At 31.0% G+C, this 25,400-nt stretch overlaps 1 protein-coding gene across 1 annotated transcript in view; it reads right to left on the bottom strand.

Moving 5' to 3' along the window:
- The window catches only part of LOC145277874 (TBC1 domain family member 23-like), a 115,621-nt gene that overhangs the window by 43,777 nt on the left and 46,444 nt on the right, over positions 1-25,400 (bottom strand). The window contains exons 2-5 of the mRNA XM_080129863.1: positions 16,345-16,453; positions 12,982-13,087; positions 7,488-7,692; positions 7,028-7,151 (exon numbers count right to left, since the gene is read on the bottom strand). Coding sequence (XP_079985989.1) covers positions 7,028-7,151; positions 7,488-7,692; positions 12,982-13,087; positions 16,345-16,453 — 544 coding nt within the window. The remainder of the gene's footprint in view (positions 1-7,027; positions 7,152-7,487; positions 7,693-12,981; positions 13,088-16,344; positions 16,454-25,400) is intronic.

The raw sequence follows: 25,400 nt of genomic DNA, 5'->3' as shown, positions 1-25,400 counted from the left end.
TAGTAATAAAAATCCTTTTAATGTTTTCAATTTCCACATCAATAATTTTTTTTTCTTTTCCTCACCCCGGTTTCCATTTTTTAGTTGATTGAATTTACGATATGGTTCACTTTTTTATAATATATATATATATATATATATTGACATCAAATACTTCTGCATGCAAAATCCGATCCCGTATTTTGCTAATTCCTACCCTCTGATGAGAAGGAAAGTATTTCTTCGAAACTCCGTGGATTAAGGACTATCCATTTATCTAGTGTTTCCTTTTCAGATTAAATATGTTTTTAACTCATTTCAAAGTGTTTTTTAACATATTTTATTAACTGTTTGCTCATATTATAAGCTCTATTTGGTTTTATCGAGCTTTTACATCTGGCTGAGATAATTTTATAAATTTTAATTTTACCATCTTGGATCATTTTGGTAAATTTAATTGTAATTTTTATTTTATTTTATATATATATATATATATATATATATATATATACACACACACAGTTTTGAAAATAATAAGCGGAAGTTTCTCAAGAGCTCTTTCGGCTATCATCTCATCAGGAGAAAATCGATAGCGTACAAAATAATATGTCGAAATTTCAACATATTATTTTGTACGCTATCGATTTTCTCCTGATGAGATGATAGCCGAAAGAGCTCTTGAGAAACTTCCGCTTATTATTTTCAAAACTGTATATAAATTCTGTACCTGTAGACATTTATTTATATATATATAGAGGAGATTAGAATAATAGTCTAAAGAGCTAAGTGTATTTTAATGTAATAGTGAAATTACTAGTTTAATTAAAATACAGGAAATGCTCGTTGTAATTTAGATATATAATAAGCTCGATAGTTAAATGTCCTAGAGCTAATTCAATATTAAGTAATGTGATCTATAATTTAAAAGTTTTAAAAATTTTTTAAATTTAAAAATCAAAATTTAATTAAATTAAAAATCAGTTTCATAAGAAGGAACAACAACAAAGTCAAAATATGGTTTGACTTTGTTGCTGTTCCTTCTTATGAAACTGATTTTTAATTTAATTAAATTTGATTTTTAAATTTAAAAAATTTTTTAAATTTTTAAATTATAGATCACATTACTTATATATATATATATATATATATATATATATATGCCACTCACAGATAGACTGTTTTGTTGTATTACAGCTCCTCAGTGTGGATAGACTAGCACCCACCTTTGACTTGGGACTGAACTTTCAACCATCTAATTAATCAACAACTCTCACCACTAAGCCACAAGATAGGAGCTGAAAGTTGTAATAAGAGTAAATGGTCTATTAAAAAATAAACCTAAAAAATATTGAGACAATCCCTAAAAGAGTAAAGTGTAATGAAGTACAAATAGCAGCCTTAAAAGGAACAATGCCAATCCTTAAAAGAGCTCTTTGATATAAATACAACTCACGAAAAAAAATCAAGTGTTAGCCACAGGAGGGTGGCCCCTCCATCTCTTAGAAATGACTAAGAAAAAAAAGAAGAAAATGCCTTTTAAAATCGAAATGAAAGTTATGTATCACACTTCAGGTTGATTTGGCAATCACTGACCATGTAATCTGCAGATTAACTTAATCTGGCTTTAAATGAAATTGGATGCTTATCTAGAGTCTGAATAAAAAAAAACATCAACTTTTATTATCGGTACTCAATATTTATAGACAATCATTCAATAATTTGTTATATTTTATTCTATTTGACTTGCAAGTTCCTTTTTACTTGTCTCTCCATGATGGTGAAGTTAGGCATAAGATCAGTTTTTATGCAATGGGTATTCAGATCCCTAAAAGAAACACTTTGAATGGGATAAAAATAAAAATTATCTCAGTCAAGATTTATCTTTCTTGACTGAGAACAGAACATATACTATTTTGCTTCAAGTCTAAAAACTTGAAAGTCATTTATAATTAGTTGTACATTACGAAACAACTTTTTAAACTTTCAATAAAGTTAACAATTAAAAAATAAAAATTACAATTATTATAATCAGCCTTTATTTTATGAATTTACAAACATTTATTAAAGTTCACTTTGATAGAATACTGTTATTTAAAAATTTTAAGATATTACATTTTTTTGCTTTTGCATGATATACCAATTTTGGCATTATCAAAATATGGTTTAATCATAAATCACTCATTATCACACAGTTTAGAGACTAGTGATGAGATGATTCCCATATTTTCTAATACAATTACCAATTCCAGTTCTAAAATCATCTAAAAAAAATTAGAATTTTATTGGGAGGGGTGTGGTTAGTGGCAAATTTGTTACATCTACTCTATATAAAAGAAACTTTGTTTTTGTGCCGGTATATCTGTTAGTTTGTTTCCTATGGACTCAAAAACGGCAGAGTTGATTTTTATGAGATTTCACACGAAAGGTACTTTATGTGTCTGGCAATGTTCTTAGATAGATTTTGTGTCAGAATGTCTTCAATAAGTATCGATAGTCAAAATAATCTGATAAAAGGAACAGGCGATTTCCGTCAAAGTTAACATCTTACACAATTTATCACAAGTGAATCTGAGAAGTTTTATTACCACACAAATCTAAAGGCTCAACATATAAAATAAACTTTGATATGACAGAGGCATGATCAAAATGAATATTTCTGTTTAAAGCCCAATTTCACAATGGTACTTTAATTTTAATGCAAGCCATTATATATAAAAATAATTTTATAAAATCAACATTCTGTACATTGCAATGTCGACTACAATGTATTGTGAACTTCGTCACTGTGGTTGGTTGTTTTACGGCATATCAACCCTTTTGGGTTATTTAATGCCGAATCCAAAGATTTTGAAGAAAAGTTTTTTAATAGAATCTATTTGTTGTTTTCAAGTCGGTTTCTATTTATTTAACCCATAGTTGGGACCATAACAGGTACTATCACTCCAGGTCAGAGTGGACCTGGGAGCAATGGCAATTAAAGGGTGGCTCCACACTCCCCAAAGCCTGCAAGCTGAGGCCTCACCACTGGATATAGTTTAAGGTCATATCCAGGACCTCATCACTGTAAGAAGACAATTGAAGTTTTTTCCAGGTTCATCGCAATGGGTCACCAATTAGAGCAGGCAATCAATCGATTTGATTGAATACTGGACTATTTCATAGATTCCGATAACAATAAAAATATGGGAATGTGAAACATTTGTTGATCATCATTCAATCCCGGGCAACATCGAGTCACCCTGCCAGTGTAGATATAATTTTCGTTTTATTTTCACAAATTTTTTTTATGTATTGGTCAGTGATTGCCAAATCAAGATTTTGGTAAACTCATTGCAAAATATCATATTTGTGACATTTTTCTTGTGCTATTTTCCCATTTTTACCTAATTTTGTTATTATGATCTACAAATTTTAGTTTTGCTAGTGTAAACCAAAATCAATAAATATATATCATATAGAAATTTAAAATTAAAAAATTAAAAGAATTGTTTTGGGAATTGGAAATTAGGCTTGATTTCGATACTGATTACTCATTGCCACACCATTAGAGACATACATTTTTTTTATGTTCTATATGTGGAACATTTAATAATTTATACAGTTGCATACAAAATTTTATGCTTTCACATGAAAGCATTTTTTTCTTTTTTTCTTAGAGAGCATATTTCCGCCATCAACTACAACTACTTTTACTCCCTAGCACATACACATAATATAACAAGTAACAGGTCATTGTGATGACTTGTGACACAAGTGAAATTTAGAAAATGGATAAAAACGTGTCTCCATTCAGAGACTCAAAGTCGTTCCATGTAGTTTGCACAAGGAAAGCTATTCTGGGCTTGCAATTCGCATAAAATTATATTCTAGTAAAACACCTACACACTGCTTTTGGGAACAAAAAAACAAAGTGAGTATGTACTGTTAAAGATAAGGAAAGAAGTGGTTAGTCGAGGAAAACCAGTGCCAGAGATGAATATTTGATTAAGTGGATTGCCACAAGTTCCTGAAATTAACAAAAATAAATACAAATCTAATTTGCATGACAATTTCTCAATTGTCAGAGCAGATATTTTCTGTCAGTGAAAATTCATGCTTCAACATAATTTTTTAAAATAAGTTTTTTTCCAGCATATTAGATAATTTTAGTTGATTATTTTAAGAATCAAACAATAATGTAAATAATTCAATTAAACTTCACAAAATTCAAAATTAAAATATAAACAGACTAACATGAGATAGTTTTTAATATAAGTTAATCAGATAAAATACTTAGAAAATTCATAGTATAGAAATTAGAAAAACTAATTAATGTGTTCTTTTCTCTCTGAAATGAATTATTCATTTATCTTAAAGTATGAACAAGTTTTCGGCTTTAACAAGTCTTTATCAGGTTCTGACAGTTTTTCTTCTTTTAATATATTTTTTACTAGATGTATTTCTCTGACACTGCCTAGGTAAAGATCTATTTCCAAGTGAAGGGCAACTTGACAATTTAAAAATAGATTGCAAATTATACATGTCTATGATTACTTTGTCATTTACTGTTAATCACATGCTTCAAATTTTTCAATGTTTTTGTCAACTGCGATCGCGGCTCTGGTCCTGGAAAGAGATAAGGCTCAACACAAAGGTCAGCATCTACCAGACCTTGGTTTGCACTATTCTGCTTTATGGCTGCGAAACCTGGCTTATGTGTGCAAGTGACCTTCACAAGCTGGAGGTGTTCGACCATCATTGTCCGCTGGCAACAATTCAGCTCTAACAACATGGTTTGGTTCGCCCATGCATTTCATTGAAACCCAGGTGACCTCATTTGTAGAGCCATCAGCCCAGCATCACCACTAGGCTGGAAGAAGCACCATGGGGCCAACTCAAAAACTGACTCAGGACAGTGAAACAGGATGCTAAAATGATCGATGGACTCCGCTGATGGAACCCCTAAGGCTTATGCTCATAATGGAACCAGCTTCGGACTGCCACGCCTGGTCAGCTGTTATACGGGATGCAGTGAACTTGTTGGATGGAGCCAGCTTAACTGATCCAGGGTGAATGCCGCAAAAAGTACAAGTTTCAATTTAGTTTTTTCATTTGTATTATTTCTTCAGTTTCAAAAATATTTTTCATAATTAAATTCACTTACAAATGTCTGTCTTCATGTTCAAATATAACTTTATTCAATTAATTTAATGACAAAATGATACCATAAGAACCTAAAAGAAATGCAATCTCTGATTCACATTTTGGGAAGTGGTAGCAGAGTTAAGATGTTATAATACTGTTTGTCTATCTTGAAATAGGATGTGACTTTGTAATATGTTTTGAATTATTTTACTTTAAACACTCCACCTGCCAATATGTCTACACTCAGATAACACAAATGAAATAAATTATAAATATATTATGAGATTACTTACAACTGCAATAAAATTTAAGCGTCTAGCTTTTCTTAAAGTAATATGAAACACAGGCACAAATTAGCATAAAATCTTATTTGAGATGAGGATTCATAATTGTGTTTATTATTTCTTTTATAATGTTTCAGTTAATGTAATCTCTGATCTTTTTCAGCTGAAGTGCAATGATAAAAGGTGATGATTACAATCAATTCTAAGTGATTGTCTTTCAGAGGTTGAAGGTTCAACCCTTACTACAGGCAATAATAACATAATAATTAATACTTATACTCTATCATGGCTGATGGAATGAGAACAATCTACCCCTGTGAACTGAATCAAGGGTCCAGTTTAAAATTCCCTATAAGTTCCTAAGTTTGACAAAGAATCCCCAAGTTGGAAAAGATGCATTTAAAGGTATGAAATTATATAGAGTGAAACGTTAAAAAAATAACTAAGATGAAAATAGTAGTTTAAATAATTCAAATTTATTTCTGGACTTCTTGAATAATGAAGGATTCTCAATATTTAGAACTTTTTCAGTAGGACAAACTAGAAATGCATATGTAATTTTCATGCAAAATATTTTAACCCAAATGAAAGGGGATATGTCTTAAAAAAGACCAGATAAAACATTTGAGAAAAATTTAAAAACAAGTGCTGAAGAATTGAGGCTATTCAAGACGTGGATCAAATAAATGAGACATATGGATGAAATAAATCTGCAGGAATTTCATTTTTATTATGCTCTGTAGCATTCAAGTAGTGGGGATATATAAAATAGATTTTTACATCATATAAAAATGAATTATGCGGCATGCTTAATGGGGTTGCATGTTTGTGATGCATGCAAATAACAGGTTTGTTGAAAGAGAAGAGAAACCATCCAAGATATGGAAAATGTTCTGGTTTGGGGTTAGCTACCCAGAATTTGATTTGTTACCTTAAAAAAAAAAAAAACAGTTCTATAGATACAGGGTTCCCTGCTGTGGTTATAATCACCTCAGCTTTACTGGCTGTCCAACCTCAGAACTCCTAATCAATAGTTTTTTTTTATGTTCATGAATAAGGCTGGCCATTATTTTAAAGTGTATATACTGGGTAGTCTGCCACAAAGTGCAGGAACATATTTATATCCTAGCAGATGGGCAGAGGAGAACAATTAATTGGTTTCCTGATCATCTCACAATCAGTTGCAGCTTGTCTCTCCAAGCAAGATGGGCCTTGGGCTTTAAGCTAAAACATTGTCTTTATTTACAAGTCAACCATTTAGTAGAACAAAACAAGTATCATTGTACGTTTCTTCAAAATAAACATTTGTTACTTGTTTTAAATGGAACCTGTAATTTTGTTTGAAGGGAGAAATCTTCTGTTGCAGCACACACTCAACACTGTGATTGGTGCCAAAATCAAGCAACGACCTTGAACCAACATAATGAGCAGACAATTACAGCCTGTGCAATGAACACACAGACATATATTTTTATCAGAAAAATGACATATATAATTATGAGTAAAACAAGAATTTTTCATTTGAATTTTTACTTATGTCTTAAGCTTTCATATAATAATATTGCAGGGTGGTCTTAAACATTTTTTTAATGACTAAACGAATGAAATGGAGACACATTGAGACAGAGTAAAGATCTTACCCATTGTTGAGCATAGGCATCAGGAGTAATTCGCTTTGTATCAAGGAAAGAACACAATTCAGGGTCGTGATACTGAAGCAATAATCGAAACAAATGGAAGGTTTTACCATTTTTCCGACACTCCCTACAACACAAACAAATATCAGTTAGAAGATTTAAAAAATACAGTTAGTTTTTATTAGTAGATTTTGGAAGTGCATGACTGTGCAGAAGAGTATGAACACCAGGAAGACTGAATAAAATAAAGAAAAAGAAAACTGTCTTCCTGGTGATCACATTCTGGTATGACTATAACAACCACAGCAACCAAGATTAGAATAATATTTACATAGGAATTCCATCTATTTTTTCTAAATATATAAGCGATCATCGTCTTACTGTTGAAAAATTAAAAATGTCTGATGAACCTAATCAAAAAAAAAAAACAATGAAAAACTATAAAGAGAGAAAACACACTCACCTGGGAAGGTACCTAGTAACAACAGTATAGAAGCTATTATAGAGTTCTGTCCGGCTATACTTCATGGCCAACAATGGTTGAATGACTTCCAACCATCCATTGTCTGCAACATAGGGTTCATTCTTGGACTTGCTGTAGAATGTAATTATTGATTCTAAATCACTCACAATTGAGACACGGTCATCTTCCTCGTTTCCAAGTTTATCTGCAAGAATTAACAAAAAATTAAAACAAAAACAAAAAACAATTCACTGATGAATAATGGTCTTCAAGAAAATACAACTTTAAAAAAAAAACTGAAGTTTTATAATTCAACTATTACATATTATAAAGAGTATTTAATTTTCAATTCGAAATTGGTCTTTTCTTTAAAAATAAAAAATAGTAATAATAACAGTATTGTTTATTATTATTTTAATTATTATTATAACATTATCAACACAAGTAAAATCTAACATATTTCATTTGATGAAACTATTGAAATTTAACTCCTGACAAAGGAAAAAATAAAATAAAATTCTTGTTTCACAAGGAAAATTAATTATTGAATAGTTTAATTTATTTTTTGGATCCTGTAAAGAAATTAATATAACTTTCAACAACATCGCAATAAACACTGACAAATCTCAGTTCCAACATTCTCTTTCAACTGTTTAAAAATATAACTGCTTGTTTTTCTCAAAGTAGTTGTCCTCATATACAAATGAATGCCAACTATAATAAAATCTAACTATAAACACATTTTTTTTTTGCTTTCATAAAAAAAAAGAAGAAAAAGAGTGCCCGATGTGCAAAACAGTCCACATGCTTACAAAGCTGATAACTCTTCAATTTCTTTTACAGTAGGTAACATCTAATCTTCATTTATATTTTAAACATTAGCCTCCTCCCACTTTTCGCCAAAATATTTGAGACCATAATTAACCATGCTCTAGTCCGTCACATTACAGATGCTAAACTTCTGACTGACAAATAATATGGATTTAGACATGCCCATTCCACAGCAGACATCCTCACTAATCTCTGAACGTATATACCATTCACTGGGCAGAGCGGTAGCTCTAGACATATCTAAGGCTTTTGACAGGGTATGACATGAGGGTCTCACAGGAAAATTAAATCATACGGTATCACTGGTAGAATACTTAACATAATTAAATCCTTCTTAGATAAGAGAAAAATCCAGGTTGTCCTCGACGGTCATACATCTAAACAATATGATATAAATGCGGGAGTGCCTCAGGGGTCTATCCTTGGACCTTTATTGTTCCTAATATTTATTAATGACCTCCCCGACAAAACTGCCTCTGAGATGGGTATATATGCTGATGACACCACACTCTATAACAGGCATGACAGGAAAACAAATGAACACATAACTAAAGAAATGGCAAAAACACTAGAGGATGACCTCCAATCTGCAGTGGAATGGAGACAAAAATGGATGGTCACATTCAATGCTGCCAAGACTAAACTGATTTCCTTCAATAATTACAAGAAACCTTCTCTGCCACCAATAGCAATGGCCAGTGACTCCCTATCTGAGAGTACATCTTTCAAACTGCTTGGCCTAACGTTCACAGGAAACATGAGTTGGAACAATTACATTGAAAACATTGCCAGGGCCACTGCGAAGAAGGTAGGCTCTCTCTACCGTGCTAGAAAACTACTGATACCTGAAAGTATCCCGTACCTCTATAAGGCCACTATTCGCCCATGTATGGAGTATTGCTGTCACATTTGGCTGGTGCATCTGCTGCTAGTCTCTCGCTCCTAGACAAGGTTCAAAAGAGAGTCGCCAATCTGATAGGCCCTGAACTGGCATCTAGGCTTCAGCCTCTGTCCCATCGATGAAACGTTGCATCCCTCTGCCTGTTCTACAAGTATTTTAATGGTGAATGCTCTGACGAACTGCAAGCACTTGTGCCTCCACGACGTAGACAAACCCGACAGGCAGCTAAATCGCAGTAGAGATCCCTAGATGTAAAAGATCTTTCTACTCCAGTAGTTTCTTCCCCAGAACCGCTAGACTCTGGAATTCCATTCCAGGTCCCTGCTTCCCCAACTGTACTGACATGCAGAAGTTCAAGTATAACGTGAACCAACATCTTGCTGCCCAAATCCCAACATAGTGCCCCAATAGTTGCTGCCCCTGATAGTAGCCCCCTACACCAAAGTGGTAATGTGCCTTGTTTGGGGTGAAAATGTAATAAAAAATTAAAAAAAAAAAAAAAAAAAAAAAAAAAAAAAAAAAACACACAATTAATTTAAAGAAAAAAAAAGTGATAAATATTCAAATGTTGAATACCTTCTAAGGCACAAGAATCACAAAAACTACTATGAAAATGAATTCATATCTTTTTATTGTTTATCTCAGTTTCTCGTACAATAGTGAGATGATGGAACACAAGTCAACAGGGGACAAATTCTTATAAAACACCATTGATCAACTCTGAACATGGTTAAGTTCATTTTAGGATAAAATCAAACTAAAAATATTAATACCCTGATGAGATTTGAACTCATAATCTCTGACTTTAAGCTAACAGTCAGCAAATAAATTTTTTTCTTCTCTTACAGAGCCAAAAGTTGGTTTGGCAATGAAAGAAAGCATTTTTTTTTTCAAGTTTTCAAGTGAAAATTTGAAAAAAAATATCTATTATAAATTAGTAACAAATGATTTGGACAGTAATATTAGGATTACTTTGAAGGTAAGGACTCCACTGCTGTCCTTTATTTATCACTCATAAAAACTAAAATATTAATCAGAATTAACAATAAAAAATATTGATCAGAATTAGCAATAAAAAACAATAAAATTAATTGAAAATAAATTTGTACTTTTAATAAGACCAACACTTGCTTTATGTGACTCATGAAACAAATTTTTTTTATGTGGCTTGTAATAAAAAACAAAAAACAAAACTTTGGATCGCAAAAATATGGAATTAAAGAAACTGACTTTACTTTATATATTAAAAGAATTTATTTAAAAAATTATACAATTCATGATTTCATTTCTTTTTGTTTACAAATGATCATATCACAATTTTTTTTCAAGAGATTTTTATTTATCCTACACTAGACACTCACCAAAATACCTCATTCACTCGATGGTTTAATCCTACATAAAAATCTCTAAATTATATTTTAAATAATGAATTTTATTCATAAAGATTTTTACATGAAACATGATTGTGACTAGGACAAACATCCAAAAAGAAAGAAAAATAAATCAAACAAAATGCTAATTAGGAATGTTAATAAAACTCTCCACCCTCTGCCTACTGTTTTCTGGTACATGCCCAAAACAAGCTAGTCAGTCCCTAATTGGGAGTGAGAACTAAGTAGGATGTCAAAAAGAATTAGATCGGGATTAGAGGATGCGAGAATGGAGTGTGTCTTCCAAGATAGTAACATTTCAAAGTTAACTAGGGACAAAATAAAGGTTTGGAATATGCATCTTTTTTTTCAAAAAGCAGGGACAGGTTCCACAGAACTCAGGACTGCATGTGTTATGCCTAAGGTAGGTACAAAAATTCAAATCTAGCTCCACTACAGATGCGCATACTAGTGTAATGCACGCACCTCCTACCGAAATCTATACAATGTAATTTTTTTCTAATCGCATCTGATCTTCACTTAAAGTAAATAACCAGATCCATCCTTATAAATCTTGTCATGACGTGTAACCCATGTCATCAATCTCACTATGGCTATGATTGCTAGAAAAAAACATTCCTTTCTACCTAAACCATGGCAGAGTTATGCTGTTAATGATGCATGCAACATCAAGGACCATTAGCTGCTTCGTGTTTATACAAGTAGTTACCTCTCCAACATACTCCCACTGACACTTTGCTGCAAGTGCAAAGTTTGCTACAAATAATTTTAAGAGAAGCCACATCTGATTGGCACATGCAACTTTTTTGAAATACAAATGCCAGATTTTATTTTTCTTCAACAAGGTTTTGAAATGTTTCTCTTTTTGTATTACAGGAAATGCAGTTCACCCTGACTTTTTATATTAACTTTTAATACTAGTTTTAAAAAGATTTCTTCATTTTAAGTGGTCATATTAACTGCCATTAGTAAAATGAAGTTGTCTAAAAGAATTTTGTCAAAATTACTTGTATTTTTTTTAACTCATGAATTACTAACCAGTAAAATGTTAAAAAAAACACAATTTTGACAAAATTCTTTTAGACGACTGCATAAGGAGAAACATTTTATTTCAAAACCTTGATGAAGAAAAATAAAATCTGTGCTGGTCATCCATACCTTAATATTTGTCTGACGTCACTTCCGTCGAATGGCTTTGTAAACAAAGTGCGACTACCATATATTAGACTTCACCTACATCTTTCTTTTATTTACAAAGATACAATTTTGTAATAAAATTGAATTTTCTATGATTTGCAGATTCAATTTTTTCATAAAGTATCAATTATCAAAATGTCAATAAAATACAGTTTAGAGGAAATTCATTGAAAGTGCGATACATTTTTTGCTGACTCTCAGAAAGGTGTCATTTTGTCGTAAGGTATTCTATAGTGAGTTCTCCACGGGACCATCTGTAAAATGTTGAATATCGAATGAAAACGCAAATCCTGGGAACATGCATACCAGAAAGAATAGTTGGAAATAAGTCATACACCATCCACTATGACTATGCAATTTCGACAGCTACATACCTAGAAAACGTGGCTATTTAACCTGACATAGTAATCTGAAACAAGGACAAAGAAGCAACCTTAGAAGTTAGTGTCCCTAATGATGCTGGATTAAACAGAGTTGAAAGGGAAAAGATAACAAAATATCAAAGTCTTATGTATGACATGAAAGGAAACTGGAATCTTAGGAAGATCTCCATAATTCCAGTAATTATAGGAGCAACCAGACTCATGAAAAAGAATTTTTTAAAACTGCCCAATGAACCAAGTGCAAGAAAAATACAAACAATTGCATTTAAAGAGATAGTCAGAATCTTAAAAAGATCTCTCGGTGGGAATGTATGATATAGCGGGTGAATATCTGGCATTCAGTAGGGTGCCTCATCCCCAGCTAGAACAAAATGATTTTAAAAAATTTAGAAAAAAAGCAAAGGTTACACAGTTGTAAATTTTTGGACTTGCTCCAAGGGAAAGGAGGAGCCCAAAATGACTAAAAGCAATAAAGAACAAATTGGTATCATTTTGAAGTTTCCCTTCTAAACTAGTTGCTATACTTGGGAGCCTAGTCAATCCTACTATTTTACACATAGTTAGAGGTATGATAAGGACATTAATAAAATAATATAATAAATACATAGTAATATTTTTTTTTTTTTTACAGTGGTCACCACTTATCAAGGCCCGGAAGCCACTCAGGGATAAGGGTTATTGCAAGTACATTACGTTAGTGTGGAGATTTGATGAAGTGTTTACTTAAGGGGGCGGTTCATTAGGAATTTGTTAACGTTGGACTTGAACACATATGTTAAGTGTTTACTTACCTACAAGAACTGTACAATCTTCTCTGAGCTGTGCTTGTTCTGCCATATCATAAAGGCCATCAAACGTCGCCATGGCATCTCCTCGCCCTTGGATATTCAAACAAATCTAATAAGAGACAAAATAATCCATTATTAAACACTTTCTTCATTTTTGTCCAATTTATAATATTTTACATTGCATTTTATGTTTGTATTTAAAGCTGAAGGCTGTAGAGTAGAGGAGCAAAATTATTGCAATAAAAAAAATACAAAAATATAAATAACTGAAAAATACTTATTCCAGGATGAGTAAAATTTCCCAAATAGAACTTTCATGCTCCCTAATGAAGATAAGGATAAAGATATACTGCTACTAAGTTTCATGTTTAGAATCCTTATTCCAATTTTAATCAAAATTCATTACATGATTGGATTCTAGAAAATGTTTCAAATTTAAAGCCTTAAGGGGTCTTAAAAAGAAATTGAAATTCAGGAAATCTTACTTAATTGGTGGTTAATGACTACTATGGATTAAATTTGATGCAAATCTGAAATATTGGAATTTTCATATGAGATGTGCCCTATGTATCTTAAAAATCCTTTAAAATACTCAAAAAAAATTGAAATTTGGGGAATATTTATTAATTGATGCATAAAATGTATTGTTAAAATTTCACAAAAATTTAAGCTATGTGAATTTTCAATGACCCTGTTTGCATAAAACTAAATTAAACTAAGCCCACATTAGCGACCTTATGCCTTGCAGCTATGTTCAAAAATTCATAATGGTTAGTTAATTAGTTTAGTAGTGAATCTTATACATACCTAACATTTTATAGAATTATAAATTTCCTTGATTCTTATTCACTAACAGCATTTATTATCAGGTCGTAATAAAAATTATACCCATTTCATTTTCAAGAGTCAATAAAACAATATATTCGTTTGTTAATGGAATTACCATTCTTCTCTTGACCTGTTTCCATCTCTCAATAAGATTTTACATTCCATGCTCATAAAATTCCGTAGCTTCTTTTTATAGTTCAAAACTTAACTCAATTTAGACGTCTTCTCTTGAAATCAATCTTGATCTACTTGGATTTGGAAATTTCTAGAAAGATGATAATCTGTTGGTGTGATATTCATAGAATATGGTGGATGATGCAAAACTTCCCCAGACATACTTTGCTAGGTCTTTAGTCTTTTGTACAGTGCAAGGTCTAACTTTTAAGCCTTCACATATTTCTCTGTGTGTGTGCATGTGTGTGTACACATACACTGATTCATGGGAAAAAAAAATGAAATCTATAACACTGAACACATACAAAAAGATAAAATAAGTTATCTGTCTATATATAGAAAAGGCAAAATGTGTGTGCACATTTTTTGTATGTCCGGTAAAGGCTTTTTTGAGAGAGGTTATCAGGGGGGAGGGTTACTATTTCTTAGAACTGTTTATATACCCCTAGATAATAATATCTACGATTTGCGAACGTGCATTGAGTCTAGATTTATTTACATCGAATTTTACAAAATTCTTGCTATTTTAGCTTCTCTGGTATTGGTTTGGCTTTTTCGTATAAAAGCGAAACTAATCTGAGGTGAAGGCAATCGTTTTTGGCTTTCGTGCCTAGACCATCCAGAAAGCAATCAGCTTTTGATCAATGCGGAGGAAACCCCTTATATCAGACAATTGCTATTCATTTGGACACTGGTCTCCTCCCACCAAACATCTTGAGGAAACAAAACTAGAAAAACTACCTCACAGCCAAAGTTGGGTAAACAAGTTAAAAAAAACTGCCTTGCAGTAAAAGTTAAGTGCGGGATTTCATTCCCTGTATGGCGTGATATTTGATCTCATTAAATTCACGCACCTGTGAATCGAGTTTTTAAAGCTTAAAATCAAATGTTTTTCTATTACTTTCCCTTGATGGCCAAATGGTTAACGTGTCAGGTTTTTTTCACACTTTATTTTCCACCTTCGCTTCAAGGCTTCTGGTTCAATCTTACCCACCCACCAAAACTTTTTTTTTCCGATTTTATAAAGAAGTTTAATATCGTTTTTTTTTTTTATTTTATCATATTTGTTTGGATCTATCCCCCCCCCTCCCTCCAACACACACCTCTAAACACCCTGGCAACGCCGGGCACCTCCGCTAGTCTATAATATAAATCTCACCTATCTGTTTAAATGTATGTCTGCCTAAAACTTTCGACAGAGGCAACAGATTTTCATGAGATTGGTATCGTTTTGATGCTCCACCTTTTGGACAACAAATATTAAAAATTTGGCTAAAAAAATCAATTCCTTCACCCTCAACTGAGCACTTTTCTACACGGAGGGGGTCGCTCTTTTCACCAATATTTTTGAAAGTCATCTCCTCTTTTTGATTAACTAGCCTTAATTGAAACCTTTCCTTCATCAATTCCAGTTTCGCAATGGACGTAATGGCAAAGACGTCATGTTTTTTTTTTTTTCATGTTCTTTTCCTCCTTCGCAATACGGGTTGGAGCCTGCCTGCCTACTACCACTTTTTTTTTTTTTTTTTTTTTTTTTGCTAAACACACACCTCCAAACACCCGGGCAACACCAGGCAGCCAGGCTAATTGAAAATAAATGCCCATTTTTATATGACAAATATTAATATCACTTAGTGACTGGATCGATATAGCTTTGCAAGTTTGCTACTTGAAATAATTGACACTTTAATTCAAATAAACATTTCATTTTGTTTTTTTGTTGTAAACACAAAACAAAATCTTATTTATTGATATGAATAAACATTTAACACTCTGGTAATTTCAATACAAGTTTATTTATCTTTTAAAAAGAAAAGATAAAAAAGAAATAGATTTGCCTTTTCATTTGCAATTTAGAAATAGATTGCAATTTGCTAAAAATCAAGCAAGTCTCTCTAAAGAAGACAAATTATAAATATTTATCCAGGAAATAAAACAATATTGCAAAACAGATCTATTTGTTGTATTAAACATTGAATTAAAAAAAACAATAACAAATAGTTAATTAATGGAATGCCCTTTTTCAAAACTAATATGCAAATTCGATAACCTTGCAACAGTTATTGCATATACATAAGCAAAAAATAAGAGATGGTATGTCTGTGTTAAAAAAAAAAAATGTATGCGAAATATGCATTTTTGACTATATCATTAGTGTGAGAAACGAGTCCAACTTTTGCATTTATTCATTTTGATAAAATTGTTGAGAAGACATGTTCCTATAATGTAAAAGGCTGTATTATATGAATTATATATTTTAAACGAAGTCATTACCATTTCTTGTCTCTTAATATTCATTAATTAAAAAAAAAAAATAACTCGATCAAAAAACATGATTGTTTTGAATTAAGTTTTAATTCTTACCTGCCATATTTCTGGTCGAAATTGTGCAGGTACGGGACGACCTCGACAGATGTTACGAACTGTACCAAAGTCGCACGGCTCCTGTAGAGCTGCTTCGAGTTCTTTGACCCTAAAGAATAGAGAATACAAAACCTGAATGACTAGAAGCAACAAAGTAATTTTCAGATACAAAACAGAAAAAAAAGAAAAAAATTAATACGATAAATAATTAGAATACAGTAATACTTCAAATTTAAATTCAATGAAAGTCTGCTTTTTGTAAAAAATTTTACATTCATAATTACAGTGACATTGAAAATTATAGATCATTTAACTTATCTCAACAAGCAAAATGATGACTCATTAAAAGGCATATCTTTTCTGGGCTATATATTATATCAAATTCAAATAACATTAGTAATTGAATATATCTATTATCCTCCACTTTATAATAAAAACCAATGTGTGTGTGTTTATGCATATCATTACAAAATAAATTTCCAATGAAAAAGCACAATGAAACCATTTCAAGTGTTTAGGAAAAGCAAATAGTAAGTCAGACAACTCTCCCTCTCCTCTGCCATCTAAAGTGAATTAAAAAAAAAAAAACTTCATAAGACATTTTATTTCTTCTTTCCATACCCATTGAGGTTTATTTTGTTTTATTTTCTTTTTAACTTTTCTGTTGAAAATGTTTTTTTCTTTCTTAACTTCATCAACTAAAACATTTTATATGAATATTAGTGCAAACATTAAATAAGCATCATTTTATATCCTCTTTCTCTCTCTAGATGTGTGTGTGTGTATATATATATATATAATAAATGACAAAAACTATATTCGAAATTCATGATGTTGACCATCTTATAATTTATTTCCTTAATTCAGTTGACTTTTACAATTCTTGAACGTATCTGTTTCGTAGTGCAGAATCAATCACTTAATTATTATATCAATCAGTGAATCTATTATGCCCTTAACTCATCAGAAGAAATAGCAACAATCAATCCGTCAAAGAGAAATGAAGTGTGATTTGACATGATTAAAATCCGAAAATTGGAAGAGAAGCTGCATATACCTTTAATATGTTTCCATTACGCCATATTGAATTTTATCAAACAAAGTCACTAAACGCAACTATTTGTACTAACTTAATTTATGACTCTTCTACCAAAATGTTTTATTTAATAATCAGTAAATTATTGATTCTAATTTGTGTATACATACTTATGAAAATAACATCAATAAATTATAAACTATTATACATGTTTGCATATACCAAACTAAACTATATATAAAAAAAAAACGATTGATATTTATGGTTATATATATATATATATATATATATATATATATATATATATATATATATATATATGTGTGTGTGTGTGAAAGTGTGTGTGTGTCTGTGTATATTTCCCTACACAATAACTCTGTCAATTTTCAGTCTACAGACTCGAAATTTGATATACAGAGTATGGAGATTTGGAAAAATCTTTGTAATCCGTTTTCAGCCAGAAATTTGGCTGTTAAGGGGTCAAAGTTCAACAATTTGACCTTTGAAAACCCTACCAAACTTCTCCGCCAATTTTGGGTATAAACAATTGGACATGGATCTAACTTAATAACTTGTTTTGAGCCCAAAACAATAAATGTTAAGGGGTTATGATAGGGGTCAAAGTTTAAAAACATTTGACCTCTGCGGTCTCTACCAAATTACTAAGACAATTTCTGGTCTAAACATTTGAAATTTTACATAAAGTGTATTTGGAGATAGGGTAAGCTTTTTAATTGGTTTGGGTCGAAAATTTGAGCTAAGTATGTATGTATATTTGCATGTTTGCCTAAACTTTTGACAGAGGTGATGGATTTTCACAAAATCAATATATCATTTTTAAGCTCGATTTTTCAGATGACAAATATTGAAAAATTGGCTAAAAACATGAATTCCTTCACCCTCAACTGGGCACTTTTCTACAGGGATGGGTCGCTGTTTTTGCCGATATTGTTAAAAGTCATGCCCTCTTTTCGATTTTCTAGCCTTAATTTAAACCTACGTCACTTCCAGTTTGGCGGTGGTCGTAACAGCAAAGTCGTCACTTTTCCCATTCTTTTCCTCCTTTGCGGTACAGGTTCGAGCCTGCTTTCCTACTATCACTTTTTATTTTTTTCTCAACACACACCTCCAAACACCCGGGCAATGCCAGGCTGAAATGCTAGTATATATATATATATATATATATATATATATATATATATATACATACACTTCAGAATAATGAAATGCAGTAAATCCACTTGTATGCAAATTCAGTGATTATCGGTCTTACAAAATATCATTGGATGTAATATTTTATATAAGACAATTCCAGCTAAATAAAATTGCTCAATGTACAAGATAGAACAATGATAATAATAAATTATACGCACACACATATATATATATAAAAACTGTGCAAAAGTTATAGCTCATTGAGTTAGAGTGACTTATGCCAAATTGATGGTTTGAATATAGTTAAATTTCTGCTCATTTTCGCATTAAATATTAATCCCTATTAATCTCTAAATGTGCATCAAACGGATTTTTTTTTTTTTTTCACGGTGGTCACCACTTATCAAGGCCCGGAAGCCACTCAGGGATAAGGGTTATTGCAAGTACAGTACGTTAGTGTGGAGACAAATACAGACATAGGATATGATAATACTTAGTTCGCTGTACCTTATAATAACCATACAAAATAATTTCAAGCAGATTAGCACAGTAGTTCTCGAAAAAAAAGTGGAAAAGACAGATAGACAAAGAGAAATATATCTATATATCTATAAAAGTGAACGTCTGTGTGTCTGTCTTTGTACATTTCTCTACGCAATAACTGTCAATTTTTAGTCTACAGACTCAAAATTTGATATACAGGGTACTGAGATTTGGGAAAATCAATGTGATCGATTTTCGGTCAGAAATTTGGCTATTAAGGGGTCAAAGTTCAACGATTTGACCTTTGAGAACTCTACCAAACTCATCCGACAATTTTGGGTCTAAACACTTGAAATTTTAGATATAGGTTCCTTAGACATGGATCTAACTTAATAACTTGATTTGAGCCCAAAACAATAAATGTTAAGGGGTCATAATAGAGGTCAAAGTTAAAAAAATTAACCGTTTTTTTTTGCTCAGCATACACCTCCAAACACCCGGGCTGAAATGCTAGTATATATATATATATATATATATATATATATATATATACATACATACACACTAGCAGGCCGCTCAGCATTACCCAGTCATAAAGAATGCTTAAATATAATATTTATATTTATGCAGATTTCATATTTATTATCATAGAGCCAAATAGTCTATTATTATATTGTATCCAAGATATAGTAGTGATTTCAAAAGTAAAGAAAAATATATGACTTGGGTGACATCAGAACCGAAACCAAAACATGTAGCTCTCTAGCCTTATTTGTTACTGTCTGATCTAAGTTCCTATGCATATATAAAAAGTTTAAAAAATAATGTTAAAACTTACTTAGCAGCTATTTTTACTGGCTAAAAACTAAATCAAATTTATTTCATAGGTCAAAATTCCCTATATATGAAGACTCAAGTCTGTAGACCAACAATTGACAGAGTAGTTTGGTAGAGACAATTCCTCTCACAGACAGATAAGGTCACTTTTATATATTATATAAGCATTCACTTTTGAGAAAATAAAACAAGACAATAAGAGAATAAAGACACGACACAAAGCTGCAACTCAGTTTTATTTATTAGTGTGGCATTTTGTTGGACAAAGAACTAATAAACAAAATAGTGAGTCATAGTTTTATATATATAATTCTATATATAATATATATATATATATATATATATTTTTTTTTTTTTTTTTTCACACAGGCTGATGCCTGTCCATACACTAAGTATACATGGATACTTTACTATATATACTAGTTGAAGTACACATCTATGCTAGATTTCTCAACTTTTCTAGAACTTTAAAATCTGGATTAGATGTTAAGATCTAAATATTTTTCATTGATTTGTTATATATATATATATATATATATATATATATATATATATATATATATATATATACTAGCAGAGGTGCCTGGCGTTGCCTAAGTATTTGTAGGTGTATGTTTAGAAAAAAAACAGTTTTAGTAGGGAGGCAGGCTCGGACCTGTAACGCAAAGGTGAAAAAAAAGTGAAAGAAAACGTGATATCTTACCTATGATGCCACTGGAAGTGTAAAGCATTCAAATTTAGTGATATTAATAAAAAAACTTGACTTGCATGATTCTTCAGGCGCAGAAACGAACATTGGTTGAAGGCCAGTTAAGCTTTACGCAGTAATTTGCTTCCTCACAATGTTGAGGAAAACCAGCTCCACCAAAAAAGGGGAACTTTCAAATGAATAGCAATTGTCTGATAAGAAGGGTTTCCCCAACATTGATCAAAGCTAATTGCTTTCAAGACGTCCCTGGCAGGAAAGCCAGGCGGCCTACTTCACTTGGATTAGGTTTGCTTTATTTATACGGAAAAGACAAACAAACACGCGAAAGGACGGAATAGAAGAAATTTTATAAAAGTCGATCAAAATAAATGTGGAGATGATGTCCGTTTGCAAATCAGAGATATTATAATCTAGGAAGCATAAGGAAACTTTTAAATAAATGTAACCTCGTCGAGAAACCTGGCGAAAAAAGCCTTTCTTGAACATACAAAAACGCGCGCAGCTGTTTTACCTTTTATATATATAGATAGATAACAAAAATATTCAGGTTTGGTGATTATATCGGCTAGGAAATAATTTGAACTCTCTTGCACTACCCCCTCATCCTTAAAGTCTAGTGCGAGATTCAAAGCTAAAATGGCATAAAATATTGAAACTGAAGGTGAACACTTTATTTGTAATGTCATCGGTCTCATAAGAATATTTTGTCTTTTTAACCAACTTAAATGAGTTTAACATAGGATTTATTTTAAACTTACTGCATAGATCTAAAAAGGTTTAATAATTTAAAATAAATAAACGTAAATATAAAATAAAGAATTCTTATTTAAGTAATAATATATTAGTGAACATTTCTGAAATATTTTTACTCTATTTTAATCCAAAAAAAGGATGAATGTTTTCTCTTCAAATATATATGATGATTTGATGTGAAGATTTTTTTTTTCAGTTAGCTGGAAGGGAATGGAACATTTGTGTACATACTGATAATTGAATAATGAGTAAAAATTCCCGGGCAACACCATATATATAAGTTAAAAAAGCATAAATAAAGATACAAGATTCAATTTGAAATTTATTTATCTTCAAAGTGCACTTTTATAAATTTTAAAAAGTAAGGTATAAAAATTTAATACCTTACTTTGTAAAATGTATAAAAGTGCCCTTTGAAGATAAATAAATTTCAAATTAAATTTTTAAAGCCTATAGTAAAAACATTTTGTTTAACAATTTTCATGCCTTGGATGAAATGCTTTTCTAACTTGTATCGTATCTTTTTAAGATTATATTTTATTCAATTTATTAATTTGGATTAAAAAAATAATGAATGTGATTTTGCATGTATTTATAAAAACTCTCCTACTCTCTATTTCAGTTTGTATTTCTCCTCACACCACAACTCATTTTTGCAACCCCCTCTTTGTGTTATTACAGGTTTGAATATTCTCTCTGTTTCAGTTTGTATTTCTCCTCCCACCACGTCTCTTTTTTGCAACTTCGTCTTTGTCATACATGTCTGAATAATGAGAAAATCTGAATTTTTTTAACAAAAACTTTAAAATAACTTTTTTAGATTAAATTTTTTTAAACTTCTTTCAGAATAGAAAATCTTTACAATTTAATAAGGAACATATTTCATATAGGTTTCATTAAAAATATTCAGTAGATAACGAGAAAAATAAAGATGAAAATTTCAAAAGGACTGTATAACTGGTTCTGCTCAATAGTAGTCCTCGCCAGTGAAAGTCTTTGTTATTCTATTGTTATTATTATTATTTAAAACATTTTGTGTCCTGCTCTTTCGCACAAGAACTAATATATCACCAAAACTTCTGGCCTTGATAGAGAGGAAACTAAAACTTGGTGCTGTGGTTTCAAATAATCTGAAATGATGGCAAGGAGAGACTTGATTTTCAAATATTTCTCATATGTTATATCTCCCTTCTTTTGGAAATAGGGTACGATTATTAATATCTCCAGTATCAAATAATCCTTATACATTGTGAAATTTACTTTATCTATGAAAACCAAAAAAGGGGAGATAACATATATGAGAAATATTTGAAACCCTGCTGTTATTTCACATCATTTGAAACCATAGCAGCACATTTTAGTCTCCCCTCCATCAAGGCCAGAGGTTTTGTGGAAATATCAGATATTTTGTAATTCATATGCAAAACTAGGAAAACAAATGATTATGATTGAAATATTGGTAAAGGTGTAGCGTCTTTCCACCCTCAAAAAATCCTTTAAAATTACCACTAGTGTTGGTTTTTAAAGGTGATTGAAAATAAAAATAACAGTTAAAATCCCAGGAAATGAGTAGTTTCCAAGAAAAATTATAGTTTTTAAAAATGGGGGATCACTTTTCTTTATTAATTTAACATAAAATGAACACCCACTTTGTAGCCATCTTGGAAGGGGGGGTCTATTTTTTTTTTTTTTTTTTTTTTAAGGAGTGCTGTTTATTTGGTAATTGTGGCCTGGTAGACCAACAGAAAACCTACCTTAAAAAACCTGTGCTGAAAATAAATATTGCATTTAAATTTCCGCAAATAAGTATTTTTCCTGGTATTAAGCAATGTAATTCTTTGTTATAACTGGGTCATGATATATGTGCAAACACGTGCATATTTTTGCTTAATACCTGGAAAAATATTTATTTGCAGAAAATTTAACTGCAATATTTGTTTTCAGCACACCCAAAAACTTATAGAAAACAAGTTTTTTAAGGTAGGTTTTGTGTTGGTCTATCAGGCTACAATAAACACCACCCCTAAAAAAATAGACCCTCCCCAAAGGTGACCCATAAAGTGGGTGTTCATTTTACGTTCAATTAATATAAAAAAATGAATCCCCACTTTTTGAAACAATAACGTACAACCTTAAGGGCAAATGTCATATAGCTCACTACACAATTCAGGTCATTAGCTTTCCAACAAGCCTTCATTTGTTAAATTTTGATCAATAGTCGCCGAGATTTGGAACTTAAAAAATTGCCAAAAAAGGTGGTATATCTATATATGGATATATCTATACTGGTAGCTAAATTGAATATTGAAATCTTTGGTTCTATGGGACAAAACTACATGAAAATTTGAAGGCTTTTTGAAGATTATAATGGTTACAATTTTATGACAATTGGTAAAAAAGAACCTATATTTCCAAACCAATAAAATATGCCCAAATTTGCCTACATTTGTATATATAGTGTCCAGGCAGGCAGCTTCGGTTTTTCTGCTTCCCTGTGGCCTTGCCAGGCCACTAATATATATATATATATTAGAGAGAGAGAGAGAGAGAGATAGAAGAGATGTTCTAAAAGTAATATCTACTAATTCTTTATACTACCTGAATGGATCAGAGGAGATTGCAAACTGCATTGTTATGATGACTGAACTCCTGCATTTATAACCTACAATTTCATCTCTGTTGCAGATATTGACAGTGTGAGACTCTAAGAAGGCAACCTTTATTATGGATTAGCATAAGAAGCAGAGATACGTCATTGAATTCCTGGCAAAAGTGCATTGAGAATAGTGGGAATGTAGAAAAATCAAGTTCTGGAGCACAAAAGGTCATTCATTTTAATGGTACTACTCCCTTTTTTGTAGCTCTTTAACTGTTTTAGTTAAAAAAAATAAGTTTTACTTTTGAAACAACCCTTGTAAATAAAACTTATCTATTTTTCATGTTGTCCTCATCCAATATAGCCAATACCAATTTATAAATCATTGCACCCTAAAAATTGTTTATAAGAAAAACATTGTGCTTTATTGTGGTATTGATTGATTTTACTAGACCCTGACTTTCACACCAATCAATTCTATTTTAAACTGTATACAAAAACAAAGTATATATATATATATATTTTAATTGACAAATACTTGACTTTCTGTCAATATCCATATTGTTTTTGCTGTATCAGTAAATAGTCATAATAAAATGCAAGGAAAATTTAGAAATATTTGGTGTCACCGAGTGCAAAAACATCAAGATTTTACTCATTTTAAAATGAATTATTCAAAATTGAACAAGAGGTCACAAATAGAATGCTACCCTTGTTGCTAAGTTAAAAGTGATATTCGTTGAATTTATATAAAACAGGGTTAGTTGTTAACTGAAGGTGAGGGAAAACATGGGAGGGAGTGATAAGGATGAACATAAAAAAAGAAAAGAATAAAGATCTGGCTAAATATAAGTTAGTTTGAAAGTCAATTTCTAAAAGCCATCCAACATATGCATGCATGTAAAACGGATGTTAAACTGATTATGACGATGCAAGGACATTCACACGACAAATATTTTTATAGTAATAAGAAAAAATACTATTTATTCGGAAATTAACTTGTTGCAATAAATAAACAAAAACGTTTTCCTTGTTTATTCAAAAACTGTTTAACTCAAGTATTATGTTTATTAAGAAAGAGGAAATGGTAAGGAAACCACTGTGGAATTTCTATGAGGTTTTCCTGCTAGTAGTACTATAATGATAGAGAGGGGAAAAAAATTATATGGTCTATTGTTATCGTTTATTAATAAATAGCAAGTAATTTATTCATGAAAATAGAGAACAAAGAAAATATTTTAAAGTGTCAGAGTGGGATGTAAAAGGACAATAAGTCAGAAAAATGTTGGGTTTGTTTAAAAACTGGAATTAAAAAAAGAAAAAAAAAGATTTTCAAACAACTACTTTTACTACAACTACTTAAAGAAATGTTTAGTCACAATCCAATTGCAAATTCTTTAAATATTTTCATGTTGGTTTTGACAATTTGAAAATCAGAATTGTTTAGATCAGTTAAAAAAAATCCTTTCAAATCCAAATTGTTATTA

Source organism: Euprymna scolopes, chromosome 6 (assembly GCF_053919585.1).
Source record: "Euprymna scolopes isolate OS-2025 chromosome 6, ASM5391958v1, whole genome shotgun sequence".
In the NCBI taxonomy this organism is placed as follows: domain Eukaryota; kingdom Metazoa; phylum Mollusca; class Cephalopoda; order Sepiida; family Sepiolidae; genus Euprymna; species Euprymna scolopes.
Note: the sequence above shows the minus strand (reverse complement) of the source record. Positions and strands in the feature narration are given on the sequence as shown.